Raw genomic sequence first — 13340 nt, 5'->3', positions numbered from 1 at the left:
AGGACAGCTGAAAGCTTGTGAAAGGTCACATCAAAAGAAACATCTCGAGATTGTACTGAAAACTTGCATCGTAGGTGCCTTTATCCCATTAGTATGGACAGAGAGAGCGCTCCAAAAATAATCATGCAGTATCAGAAAGCCTCGTGCTTTAACTACTTACACCAGTTCCTAATCGTGGCATGCTTTAAGGTTGTGCTTTCAAATAACAGAAGTACAAGTGCTCTTATTAAAAAAAAAAAATGTCATTAAATAGTAAACAATCACTATTGATTCTACTAATACTGTCTGGAACTCAAATATTGGCAGCCACCCTCTTTCTACCTCTCTTTTTATAATTATATTTTCTAACAATAAAACAGTCACTTTCTAACACTTAAGCCTGCATTTAAACTAAAAAAACACAACTATAGAAAGCTAGAGAAAGAGGATTATCACAGTAACTTTGATTTTACTTCTCAGTGCCAGTTGAATCTACAAATATTTGTATTTTATCTTTGTAATCTGCATTAACAGAGTTGGACACGTCTATAATTATGAACATGAATAATCATATATACCTCTGGTCCCAGGTGTGCAGTAAAATCCAGTGTTACAGGAAGTGCATTCAGTCAGTTAACCACTATAAGCACTTTTAATTATCTTTAAATCAACAATTATTCCTATAAGGTCCTCCAAACTTTTTTTTTTTCATAAAAAACTAATTTACTACTCACAAATTAATGAGATAAAAATTAGTTGCATCTTTTTAAATGAGATTTTCCAAGCAAGGTCAAGGGCAGTAAACATCTACTTCAAGTTCTAACAGCCATTGCTTTTGGATTATGAAGCGTTCTCAACTTTTTTTTTGCCTCAAGGAAATGAAGAATCGCTTCCATTGTGTGATGGAAAAACAGACTTAAGGGATGTATGGCACTTCAGTGGCTAATCAAACAAAAATCACTTGTAGACGATGTTTTTGACAGGAGTTTGTTCAATTTGACAAGTTTTTACACAAATCTAACCATGGCAATAAATTTTCAGAACATATAGTACTTTTAGAAAATGTGTATCAGTGATAGGAAATGGTTTGACTGCTCATATTCCTCAGCAACCTACAAGCCAAATGGGGGACTAACATTTAAGACCGAAGCAAACATCATCATACCACTCCAATAGTGCCACCTGCTGCATAGTTTAAAAACGTACAATGGTCTGCAGATCCAAGTAATTCAATTTAAAGATGACTGAAGAAATAATTTTTTGTGTATGTATGACAATATGAAAAAATAATTTTCTATTCTATTAGTAATACCTAAGCAGGCCAGGGGTACAAAGGAAGTTGTCCCACTAGGGTATAAGAAGAGAACTCATAGGTAATTGATTTCCAAGTTTGTGTCAGTGGCATAACAAGGATTTGTTACATCAGCCCACTGCACATCAAAACCACAATTAACCCCATGTACTTAGTGACATCATGTAGACTGGACCTGCAGCTCATTTTATGAATCATATCCTGGTTGAAGATTATTCACAAAACACACGTGTATATGAATGTATGTGTATATGTAGACACGCACACACCTTGATAGCAAAGTATATACACACAAGTACATGTATACACACAAACATATATATACACACCTCTTGAGACTGAATCAAGACGCCTGTTCACAAGCTTTCTCTGAAAAGGAAACACACTGCAATGAAAATGGGATTGGTTCAGCAAAACAAAAGCTGTTCCCATTTCCACCACACTGCTCTACCACCTGGGCTCAGGCACTTGATTTCACCGGGAATCTGTTTTCTTTTTGTGGTTTCTGGTTTTGCTTGGGAAGAGGATGCTCATATAGCACATTTATGTAACTAAATGTGGTGGCTCTCCCATGATCCCAAGGGAATGCTATAGTACAAATAATTAATAATGATTTCTGATCAAATACAAACTCATATTTTAAATGGCTCTTCTAATGAGAAATTAAGCACACATCTTTTAAGACAGAGCCCACATTTTGTGCTCAAGGATGCGATCCTGCTAATCCCTTCTGCACCACACAGGTTGCACAAGGTACTTTCACAGGAGGTCAGCGAGTCAAACAGTGTGACTGGAATTTTAAAAAGGTCGGGTAACTTTTACGGCCATTAATAACGTTTGTATTGAATGCCAGCTCAAACTGTAATGAGGTTAATTAAATCTCCTGCCCCAATGTATAAACCAGCTGCCTGAAGGTCCAAAGGAGGACTCCATGTGGCAACAACTCAGAACACTGAGCACAGAAAGCAACTCAGGTGCTCCTGTCTGCAGAGCACTCAATATTCTGCCTTTAGTAGCGACAAACAGCAAAATAGATCTACCAGAGCCAGGATACATCAGAACAACTCCAACACGACATGTGCTTTTTCCAAGGTAAGGAGAGAAGCAAACTTGAAGAGTATCTATGGTGTCTGAGGAAGTATTGCTGAAGGCGACTGTAGCTGAGGCTGGCAACAGTCTGCAAAACACAAGCATATTGGGAAAGTAAAAGCAATTATTAATAAGTGAATTAGAACTCCATGCGCTGCACAGCTAAATCTTGTCACCTGCATATGCACAGCTTCCAAAGGGATTCTCAAGATCTGCAGGATCTGAGCCTGATTCAGTAAAACATTTATGATGCACATCACCGCATAATTTCTGCTGGTAACTGGAAAAACACAGCACACCGACATTCTTTCCACACGCTGCCCTTTCAAGCTGTTTTTTATGCAATGTTTTTCACTGCAAGGAACCTAGCAGATGCACAATTATATTAAAACTACTGTTGAACTGCATTATTTTTCACATACTACTCTCTTGGGCCCTTGCAACAGCCATCAGACAGGAGAGAAACTTGCAGTTCATAGTCTCCTACTGTATTTGATATAATCAAAAGCCATGAATTTTTAAAGGTTTTGCCTCGCTGGTAGATAATACCATCACATGCATGGCAAGGTTCAAAATGTGGCTTACCGTGCATTTGAAGAGTTTGTTCAGCTCTCAGGAATGAAACAAAAACTTCTATAGTTTATTTTCTAGAAAGGCAGAAAAACAGAATGACTCAGAGCATGGCATTCCTACCTCCAGCCTCCCAGTTCCAAGTGCCATCGGCAAGTACTATTTTGACACTGCACCCAAGCCTGAATACTTGTAACACATTCTTTAAAGGGAGCAATAAGCAAAAAATTAAGGCTTTGAATCCTCTCCTTCCACATCACTGCCCCAAGAAGCAGCAACAAGAATGGAGCTGGAAGGAAGTTAAGGAAAGGGAGAATGGAGGGGAAAAGACAAAATACATGGAAAGAAACGTGAAGAAAGTTTTCCCTGGTGTCTTTTTACTGTCTTGGGGAAGTCACCATGACAGCATCCCTTTAAGAATTAACATTACTACATAAACCAGCATTACCCAGCCCTTTGTGCACCTGTGTTCAATGAGGTTTTATATTTCACTGTTTTTCTTGGCAAAGCCTCACACGCTCACAACCTTAAGTCAACATGAAATCCAACTCTCCAGTTATGATCCTGAACTCCCCAGCTCCCGAAAACAACCTGACATCCACAACTTCAGCGCGGACCACGCAACCTCTGAAAGAAGCCACCGCGCTTACAAGGAAGTTACTTCTTCATTTAGGAAGATTTCAGGTGCTTTATACTTGATTTGCCTTTTGTTTTGCCGACACAATGAAGGAAATATCCTGCTTCTGCATGACTTTTTCTTCCTTATTGGAACAGATGGCGAAGGCTTACAAATACGTGACTGGTATTTTTTCAGTGACTCATAGCCCAGAGCAACAGGCTTCAGAGCGTGATAAGCAGCCAACCAAGATGGATGTGAGCTTGCTCGAGGAGCAGTATGACCACATCAAACAGAAGCAAAAACTGCAGTCACACATTATTGTCTTTAAAACAGGTATGTCATAGGAAACAACGCAAATGTAGATGTAAAGACTATTGCTTTAAATCTTTAATAACTCCTACCTTTGTTCTTTTCATGCTCAGCTTTGGGAGAGTGAATTCTTTTTCGGTCATTTGGGGGCTTTATTTGTCTCACTGACAAACTGTCTTATGTTTCTATCAATTAGTTTCACAGCAGTGAAACATGAATTTGAAACATGATCATATTTGAGATGATGTTTTACAGGTTTTATGTCAGTAAAGTACAATTCTAAACATAAAAGGCAACGCTTACAGGAGCCACATACTTCATGTCTATCATCAGCGTATTTGTGCAATGTACTGTGTAACATTTCCCTTCTTTACCTGTGTAAAGAATTGTGTCATACAAGACTACGGGAAGCAATAGCAAATATCAAGTGACTAGCATAGATTGGGTTTTTCTTATAAAATAACTTATACTAGGAGTCATAGTGGGTAACTACAATACCAGTTTTGAACTAGAGGTCCTGTTTTGAAAGTATTTACGGCATATTGCTTGGAAGGTACATAAATAGAAAACTAAGTAACAATATGTGACACTCATCTACCTGCTATGTCAGACAAATTTTACATACAAAACTTGCAAATATTTTAAAGTTTTTAGTTAGACCCTGATTACAATATTACATGGATATTTTCATTTACTTTCAAAGTTAAAGTATTGAGAATACCATGTCAATTAATGAAGTTCTGTTCTGAATTTAACTGTAATATGAAAAACAAGCCTCATTCACCTCTCATATTAGTATTTAGCTCAAACACAGAACTTTGGTTACTTCATTCCTTACATTTTCCTCTAGGTTTTTCAGCAGCTCTAGGTTTTGGCTGTGTCAGACTATATCATCAAAACACATCATTATGAACTATACAACAGATTCAATATTCTTTCATTCCTATGTCTAGAGATTCTTATGTTAAAAGAATTTAAATCTCTGTGAGAAAGATACATACAAGCTTATTTTATCCGGTACAAAAAGGCAAAACTTGAAGACAAAACAGCCCATCTAATCAGCTACAGCAAAAACATAGGTCAGTTAAACAAAGGATAAAAAAATCTGTATTCAGATTCAATTCAAATCAAGTTTCATATATAATTAATGTAATCAGATTTTTTGCAAGGACACCATTTGAAGGTTAGACATAATAAAGTAGGGCTGCACAGTTTCTAGGACATAGGACTGGAAGTTCACATACAAATAGCGTCATAAACATACACTTAACCCTAAACATTCACAAAACCACATAACCTACTGCACTGAACTTCTATCTTTAAACAACCTGTGTGGAAAGGATTAATGTTACTGTTGGAAGCAGCTGAAGTTTGGTTGGTTTGGGTTTGTGTGTGTGTGGTTTTGTTGTTGTGGTTGGTTGGTTTTTGTTTTGTTTATTTGGTTGGGTTTTTGTTCCACTGGGTTCTCCATGTCCTGAAAGTTGATCTTACCTATTCCTATGGTTTGAAAGCTGGGGAAACATACATAGCTCAGCACCTCAAACCTGTTATATGCATCAGTTTCCAAGAGCATGTCAGGAAGGAATCAACAATGACATATCAGGATAGCCTACTGCCCTACCCACCTAAAGTTATGAGCTTAAAACCATCCAGAAATTCCAGCTATATCAAGAGGTAGATCATGTATGTGTCAATATTTTGTACTGGCAGCAAATTGTTTCCATACCTAGAAGGTGAGATTATGGCTGGGAAGGGGATGACAATGACAGCACCACCACAACCCCCCAACAACACACAAACCTCAGAGACCAGACACAAAAACCTCACGAGATTCAAACCTTATGGAAGAAGGGCACCTTCAGCCCCTCGTGCTCTTAAAAATCCCTGCCAAAGGTCTTTATTCTAACTAGTAAAACCCTCAATTATTTCTGCCAACAGACCAGCTTGTCCTTCCATGATACCACAGGGATTCCGAGCATTTGAGTCATAAGGCACCACAGTTGGAATGGTAACTCCAAGCTCCCTTGAGGACTTTTAGCTTTGTATGTCACTACCTATTTGCCAGAGTTGTAGAATTGTGGACCTTTAAACAGAACTTTAGATTCTCCAACTTGTCCAGGTTTTTGACTGGTGGGTCTGTAACTGAGAAGTGACCTGAAACCAACTTTCTGATCCTTTCCCAACACTCACAACCATGTTCACGCTTCTGCCTGTTCCCGATTGCCTGAGAACAAAGGGCATTACAAGGTTTGAAAGTCACCAGCTAGGGCATAAAACAGCAGCATATTCATTATTTATTGGCTAAGAAGCTGAAAGGCAGTATTTACTTTAGGAATTAAATGGGAGCATTCAGGACATGCAGTCACAACAGAATAAACACTGGGGTTCTGATTGCAGAAATCTCTCCCAAGAATTTCCCATGCTAACTTGAAATGAGATTAACTTTTGTCACTCCAGAAGTTCAAAAATATCTATGATGACAGTGTATTAAAAAGGCCAAACGGTAAACAGTCCTGTAACAAGGCTATTATGCACAATTAAAAATAAATAAATAAAACTGAGCAATGATTTGTCTTAATTAAAGCTTTGTTTCAAAGTGTAGAGAGTGCTGAATGTGTGTTAATTCAACACACAGTGGTTCAGGACTCATATTTCTATCAGAGGTCATTGCTCAATTTTGTGTGCTGCACCCGTAGCCAAGGAATCAAATCAAACCTGAACTCAAAACCAGTCCAGACTGTTAAAATTGGGCTAGATGCATTACTTTGAACTCTCTGATCAAATCAAGGCAGACAGTAATTCTTCCCATGACCAGTCATTAGGGTCAAGATAAAACCTGATGTTACCCATCAACTCCAATTCAGCCAAGAGTGCAATTAAATCAACAAGAACATGCAAAGCTGCATCACCTGAGTCTCTCCACTGCTCCTCTCTTGCTTTTTCTCTTCCATATGCAGAATAAGCTCTAATTTTTGCAGCCTGGTGCTACACTGTGCTGTTCTGCATCTATTTTGCAAGCAGACTTTTTGGAGCCACTCAAACTCAGCTTATAACCTGGATAAAGTCCAATCATAACTTTGATTCTCACTGTTCCATGATAGAGAACAGTGTGTTCTTATCTCTGTGAATGGTTTCACCCTTGGAAATTCTGTTGACGTACTTCACTGTATAGACATATGCACAAACACATCTGTACCTCTAAGCTCTGCATGTGTGTTAGTCTCCTTTCTCCTGGTAACGCTGCAGGAGAGCAGAAGATGTGAGCTGACATAGTTCTCGCTCCCAGAGCCATGCTGCAAAGCAGCTATTAACAGATCAACATGGCCTACCGAGGGAGCAGAAAATATGTAGATAGATAGATATCTATTTATATCTATATATATATATATAGATATATCTGTGCTGGGGTTGTTCCTTCAGCAGCAGGAGCCAAAGGGAGCATTGAAAACCCCTCCTTACCCCAAGCCATGTTGTACAGGTTCATTTACTGCCAGTAAATCAGCCGGGGCTGACATCTTCAAATATTTCCCTCTAAAGATGGTATGAAAGACAGTTTTTAAAGGTGGGGGGTAAGTTGTGCTGTTGGTTTTTTAAAGGCAGCATCTTAAACTAGCTTCATTTCAAATTCAGGGTTGCAATTCCTTTAAAATGTCTATTCAGATATTCTGTTTCAGTGTTTTGGCATTCTGCTATGTCTACTTTTTTTCACCTTAATATCCTTCACAACTCATACTGCAACAGACACAGCTCCTATTACTTAAACTCGTAATTAAGGTCAGCACTCTGCACAACTACTTTAAACTATATTTATACTAACTGGAGTATATTTCATTAATACTTGCAATGTCAACAGCACTTTATCTTTAGTGTGTCGGTTCAGTTTCTCTTCATTTTCAAGGCACAGAAAGCCAGTCACGTTCAGTAATTTGATGGCTGCTACATGTAATTAAAGTAGCATTAACACTTCTATCCCTAATATCTTATACATTTCAAACATTAACTTCTATACTGACCAGACTTTCTCCTACTGTTACAGAGATTCTATACCATTCCTAGAGCAATTCATTTTTCTTCTCTGAGCCATCATTCAGGCAACACTAGTGTGATAATCTATTAACTTTACACCATTGATACTGATTACAATAGTAAAACTGCAGTAAAATGTTAAAATACAAGCCCCTGCGTTAATGATCCTTCATAAAGAAAAAGAGGAAACAAATTCACAACTTATTGCTTCTAGAAGCCGTTACGGTATTTTTAAGTTGGGAATACAAACTTCAAACAGTATCAGACAGAACATTTTTGTCTTTCAAACCTCAGCATCTACCAACACACAGAGAAAGTCCCTGCTCGCCTTAAGAATTTTTGCTTACAAGCAAATAATTACTGAAAGTCAATTCTTAATCTGTGTTGTTAATGAGTCTTAGAGTACTAGTTAGATCAATATTGACTTGATAAATCTCCATTTTCCTCTGACTAACCCTAGGTACCATTTATGTCCTCAGAACTGCAAAACTGAGCATGAAATATTTCTGCTCCATAACCAGGGATCAAAGGAACTTGCACTACTCCCAGCCACAGGTGGAAAGAGTACAGATAGACTCATCTGTTCAAGCTCTTCAGTTGAGTTCATGCAACAGAATCACAGAATGTCAGGGGTTGGAAGGGACCTCAGAAGCTCATCCAGTGCAATCCCCCCATGGAGCAGGAACACCCAGATGAGGTTACACAGGAAGGTGTCCAGGCGGGTTGGAATGTCTGCAGAGAAGGAGACTCCACAACCCCCCTGGGCAGCCTGGGCCAGGCTCTGCCACCCTCACTGAGAAGTTGTTTCTTCTCACATTTAATTGGAACCTCCTGTGTTCCAGTTTGTACCCATTGCCCCTTGTCCTATCATTGGTTGTCACCGAGAAGAGCCTGGCTCCATCCTCCTGACACTCACCCTTTACATATTTATAAACATTAATGAGGTCACCCCTTAGTCTCCTCCAAGCTCAAGAGCCCCAGCTCCCTCAGCCTTTCTTCACACAGGAGATGCTCCACTACCTTCATCATCTTTGCACTGGACTCTCTCCAGCAGTTCCCTGTCCTTCTGGAACTGAAGGGCCCAGAACTGGACACAATATTCCAGATGTGGAAACTACATCCTTAATTTTTGCCACCATAGTAATGTGCACATCTGCATTTCTCTTGCAGGTGAACACGAATCTGTTCTCCCAGAATCGATGGTCAACGCTGTTTTAATTAATAAAAAAGTTAGAAGATCGAAGTCCTTTACAGATCACGTTCCTGTCAGAAAGGTCAGCCTGGGGATGAGCGGCAACGTGCATGACAACTCACCATGGCGAACCCACCTGGGAATCCACCGCCGGGGAGTGACCTGGGATCCCTCCCACTGCAAGGACCAGCCATGTGGTTTCAACAACCAGAGACTGATTTCAACAGGAAAAGAGACACTGCAACCCCCAGAATTAGAAGGAGCGAGTGAACTGGCTGCCCTCAGCCAGCTGGGAAGTTCAAACACGTTGAACAGTTTCAGCAAAGAGAATGGCAGCAACATTTCGAGCACCTGCCAAAAGCCGCCTCCGAAATCAGCCACTCCGGCAGTTTGGACGCAGCCATACGCTTCTGCTACGAAATGCACACCAGCCTGCAACAACCTCAACTTCTACCCTTTCCCCAATAAAAAAGGACCAAGAATTTCCGAAGCAGCAAAGAGGCTTGGATTATATGTCTCACAATGAAGACATTCAGTAATACGTAAAACTTAGTCAAAACCTTGACTAAAATTTAAAACAGCAAAATAGTCTTCCTGTTACACTGATTGACCTGCTGAGGGCCTACTACTTTATAATCTGTTATTTTAGTGTACAGTATAAAATAAGATGTTCTCATGAAGACACTGGGCTGTAATGACAGATTATCACTTCTATTATTTGAGATATAAGAGCAATTTTTTTAAATATTACATTATTTTTTTTACTATTTTAGAAACTAAAACTTTATCACAACAATATTGGAAATATCTGAAAAAGGCTAGCAGGACTAATTAAGCAGCTAGGCTAAATTTCAGTATAGTACTATTTAATCAGACAATAAACAAGTTACAAATGAAACAGTATTGAAGGGGACTGGTACACTTCACATGATTTCATCATTTACTTTCCTCAAAAAAATATATATTCACGATACTTCCTGGTGTATTTGTAAAATCAAAGAATAAAACTTCTGCTCATTTCTGTTGTTGTTTTAAAAGGACTTAGTAAATGTCAACTCTTTTTGAAAAATAAGTTCTATAATACCATAATTCCCATTTATCCCCAGGATTTCATTATAAAACAAAAGTCTGAAATAATTACTTAGCTCCCTGATACCATATATCAACATACCTTCCTTACTAGAAGTCTAATGCATTTTTCTGCTGCTGCAACTGTGTGCGCACAAAGGGGATAGAACCACTTCAACTGCACAAGTATAACCATAGTAATACAATGATTTTTCATAGATAGGGTTTAACATTTTCTTTTGTGGCTCAACTGCACCATAAATATGTGAAATTATTCAAAAGTAGCTATTTCGCGTCTCCTCTCCCGCAAGATCTTTAGAGGATGGAGACGCCCTTTCGTGGGTGCTTTCAGTGACAAAAACATGAGGTACGTATCACCCATTTCTGGCTGCAGGTCTTCAGACAGGTTTCTTTCCCAAATGTAGACTTCAGGAAAAGCTGAAGACTAGAAATGTTTCCTCATGTCACAATAACTTTAATTTTGAGCTATACACGTGGCAGCCACAAGCTCTCCTGAACCCTTCCATATCAGCAGCAGGAGGATCAGGTGGGCACCCCCAAAGTTCTTCACAACCCCTGCAAACAGCTCACAAGCACCTGTGCCCAGTTACTACCATCATCTCCAAAAATCACACAGTCCACACACAGAACACGAGCAAAACCAAAAAAGATGCAAAAGATGCTCAGCTGTGCCCTCTAGACACAAACTCTTCTCAGCAGGAAAGATAAACAACCCTTAACTTGTAAATAGATTTGGTACCAATGTGCAAATAAAAGCCTAAGGAGTGTTATCCATTCCTAAGAGAAATTCATTTTCTTTGCACCCAACACAACTTCAAACCATGAATTGTTCTTACAATTCCACTGGCTTTCGTTGTGCTTGATGGAGGATGCTCCATCTCGAGATGTTTGCACAGATCTATCACAGCCTACGATTGCATTACAGGAGATTCACAGCTCTAAATGTATCACGGTATTTTTCAAGTCCACAGAAACAAACAAAAAAATCATGCAATATAAAGCTATTTCACTCCCTCTAGCCAAACGCCCTTTTCTCTATCCCACTCAACACTTACAGACCCAAACTTTGCAGCATCCTACACCGACCCAGCCACCACCAGTAGGTAGGCAGGAACCTTGTCTCCTGCAAGTGACAGTCACAGAATGATAGAATCATTTTGGCTGTAAGAAACCCTTAAGATCACCAAGTCCAATTGTAATTAACTCTGGCACTAAACCATGTCCCAAAGAACCTCATCTAAATGCCTTTTAAACCCCTCCAGGGATGGTGACTCCACCACTGCCCTGGGCAGCCTGTTCCAATGCCTGACAACCCTTTCCATGAAGAATTTTTTCTTAATGTCCAATCTAAACGTCCTCTGGTGCAACTTGAGGCCATTTCCTCTCATCCTGTCACTTGTTACTTGGGAGAAGAGACCAACCCCCTCCATGCCCCAAGCTCCTTTCAGGCAGTTCAGAGATCAGAAGGTCTCCCCTCAGCTCCTGTTCTCCAGCTGAACTCCCCAGGTCCCTCAGCCGCCCACTTGTGCTCCAAGTCCTTAAGATGGTGCTGAAAAGCACCAGCTATTTATTAATAGTGATTAATAACACCTGAAGAATCTTCCACTCATCCTCAGTAAAAGCAGCAGAATGAATACACAGGTTTGGAAGAGATGCTCACTGTGATTTGTCAGGTTTTCTAGTGTGTTCAGTTAACTGGCCTCCTCAGATCAGTTTCCACTTCAGATGCTGATTTCTTCTTCTGGGTAGGCATCAATAAAGAAACATAGCTAGTTGGTTTGGGGGTTTTGTTTTGTTTGGGTTTGGTTTTTTGTGTGTGTTGGGTCAGTTTTTGTCTGGTTGGGTTTTGTGTTTGTTTGGGGGGTTGTTTGTTTTTAACACAGTGGTTACATTATCTAAAGAAATATTAGGCATTAAGAACAAAACAAAACACACAGATATGCCTAATAGGTATAATAGAGAGAAAATACTAGATAACCACCAGTCCATACAAAACAAGCAATTTCCTGGAGGGAAATAAAGTGCAATGAAATTTTTTAAGTGTGTGGCATACAATAGATTTCTATTTACTTGCCTTGCTGATTACTGAGTACACCAATTTGTACTTCTGCCTAACATTACTCTGGAGTGTTATTTTTATTATATCTCCAAGTCTGTAAACCAAATAAAGATAAAAGAATAACTGAAAGAAAAATACCATGTTAGCAAGAGGCCACTATTAAAACTATTAAAAAATTAATTCAAGGTAATTTTGCCTAGATACTTGCAACAATACACATGAGAACATTTCAGCAAATTAATCTGAAACTTTTAAATCAGAATCATAGAAAGTTTATAACCTTATCTAGCCACTTACTCTATAAACCTATTTGAACTAAGTGATATTATTTTCAGCAAGAACTTTTACATCAATTTTAAAGTGCTTTGATTTAGTTATCTTAATTAAACATGGACCTAGAATACCTTGAATTAAACTCTGTGCAGGTTTATGCAAGGACTAAGTAACTAACTCATTTGTAAGGACTTTCGTACAAACACTTTGTCCTTTCCTAAGGCTTCTCATTTATAAAAGGCATTTTGCCTTCGGAGAAGTCTTCCTGTTTATGGAAAGACATTATGAAAGAATAACTGCAGTAAATTTTGATTTGTTACTGGAGTAGTTTTAGTTGCAAGAAAAGCCGTTACACTTACATTTCAAGAGACAGAAATATCACACAGGCACACCATCTAATGAGAAAGTTATTTTATTTCCTAAAGCAGCTGTAGTGAAAATGAAGCAGGGAAACATGAGGAAAAAAATGTAGAACTCCAAATATTAAAAGACCCACTTTTCAAGTGCACTTGATTTTCAAACCCCTTTATTCTTAGCATCTTTATGTTTGGCAGTCATGGGACAATAACCTTCATCACTCTGTTACCAGAGCTGTATCTCAGTTTCAAGCACTGAACTCAAGACTGCCATAACAGCACCTTTACCCTTTTTCTGTCAGTAGGCAAACTTGACTGATTTATGAACACAGGGGAGCCTAGAATCCTGAATTTCTAGTTCAGTGTCTTGTTCACAAGTCACAACACCTGTGGGGCTCCCATTTCCAAAGCTGCAGCACCCCCACTTAGTCTGCATGACCGCCTAATAAAGTGGTTTATATATTGAC

General features: G+C 39.0%; 1 protein-coding gene across 1 annotated transcript; it reads left to right on the top strand.

The window, feature by feature from the left end:
• Positions 1–3673: 3673 nt before the first annotated feature.
• Positions 3674–9622, top strand: LOC308038147 (uncharacterized protein C9orf152; the record flags this gene model as incomplete). Its single annotated transcript, XM_080340435.1, has 2 exons — positions 3674–3902; positions 9075–9622. 2 exons carry the CDS (start codon positions 3674–3676, stop codon positions 9620–9622), a joined length of 777 nt encoding a protein of 258 aa, XP_080196561.1.
• Positions 9623–13340: the final 3718 nt, after the last annotated feature.

The sequence above is a fragment of the Nesoenas mayeri genome (assembly GCF_963082525.1).
Source record: "Nesoenas mayeri genome assembly, chromosome: 2".
NCBI classification, from domain to species: domain Eukaryota; kingdom Metazoa; phylum Chordata; class Aves; order Columbiformes; family Columbidae; genus Nesoenas; species Nesoenas mayeri.
Note: the sequence above shows the minus strand (reverse complement) of the source record. Positions and strands in the feature narration are given on the sequence as shown.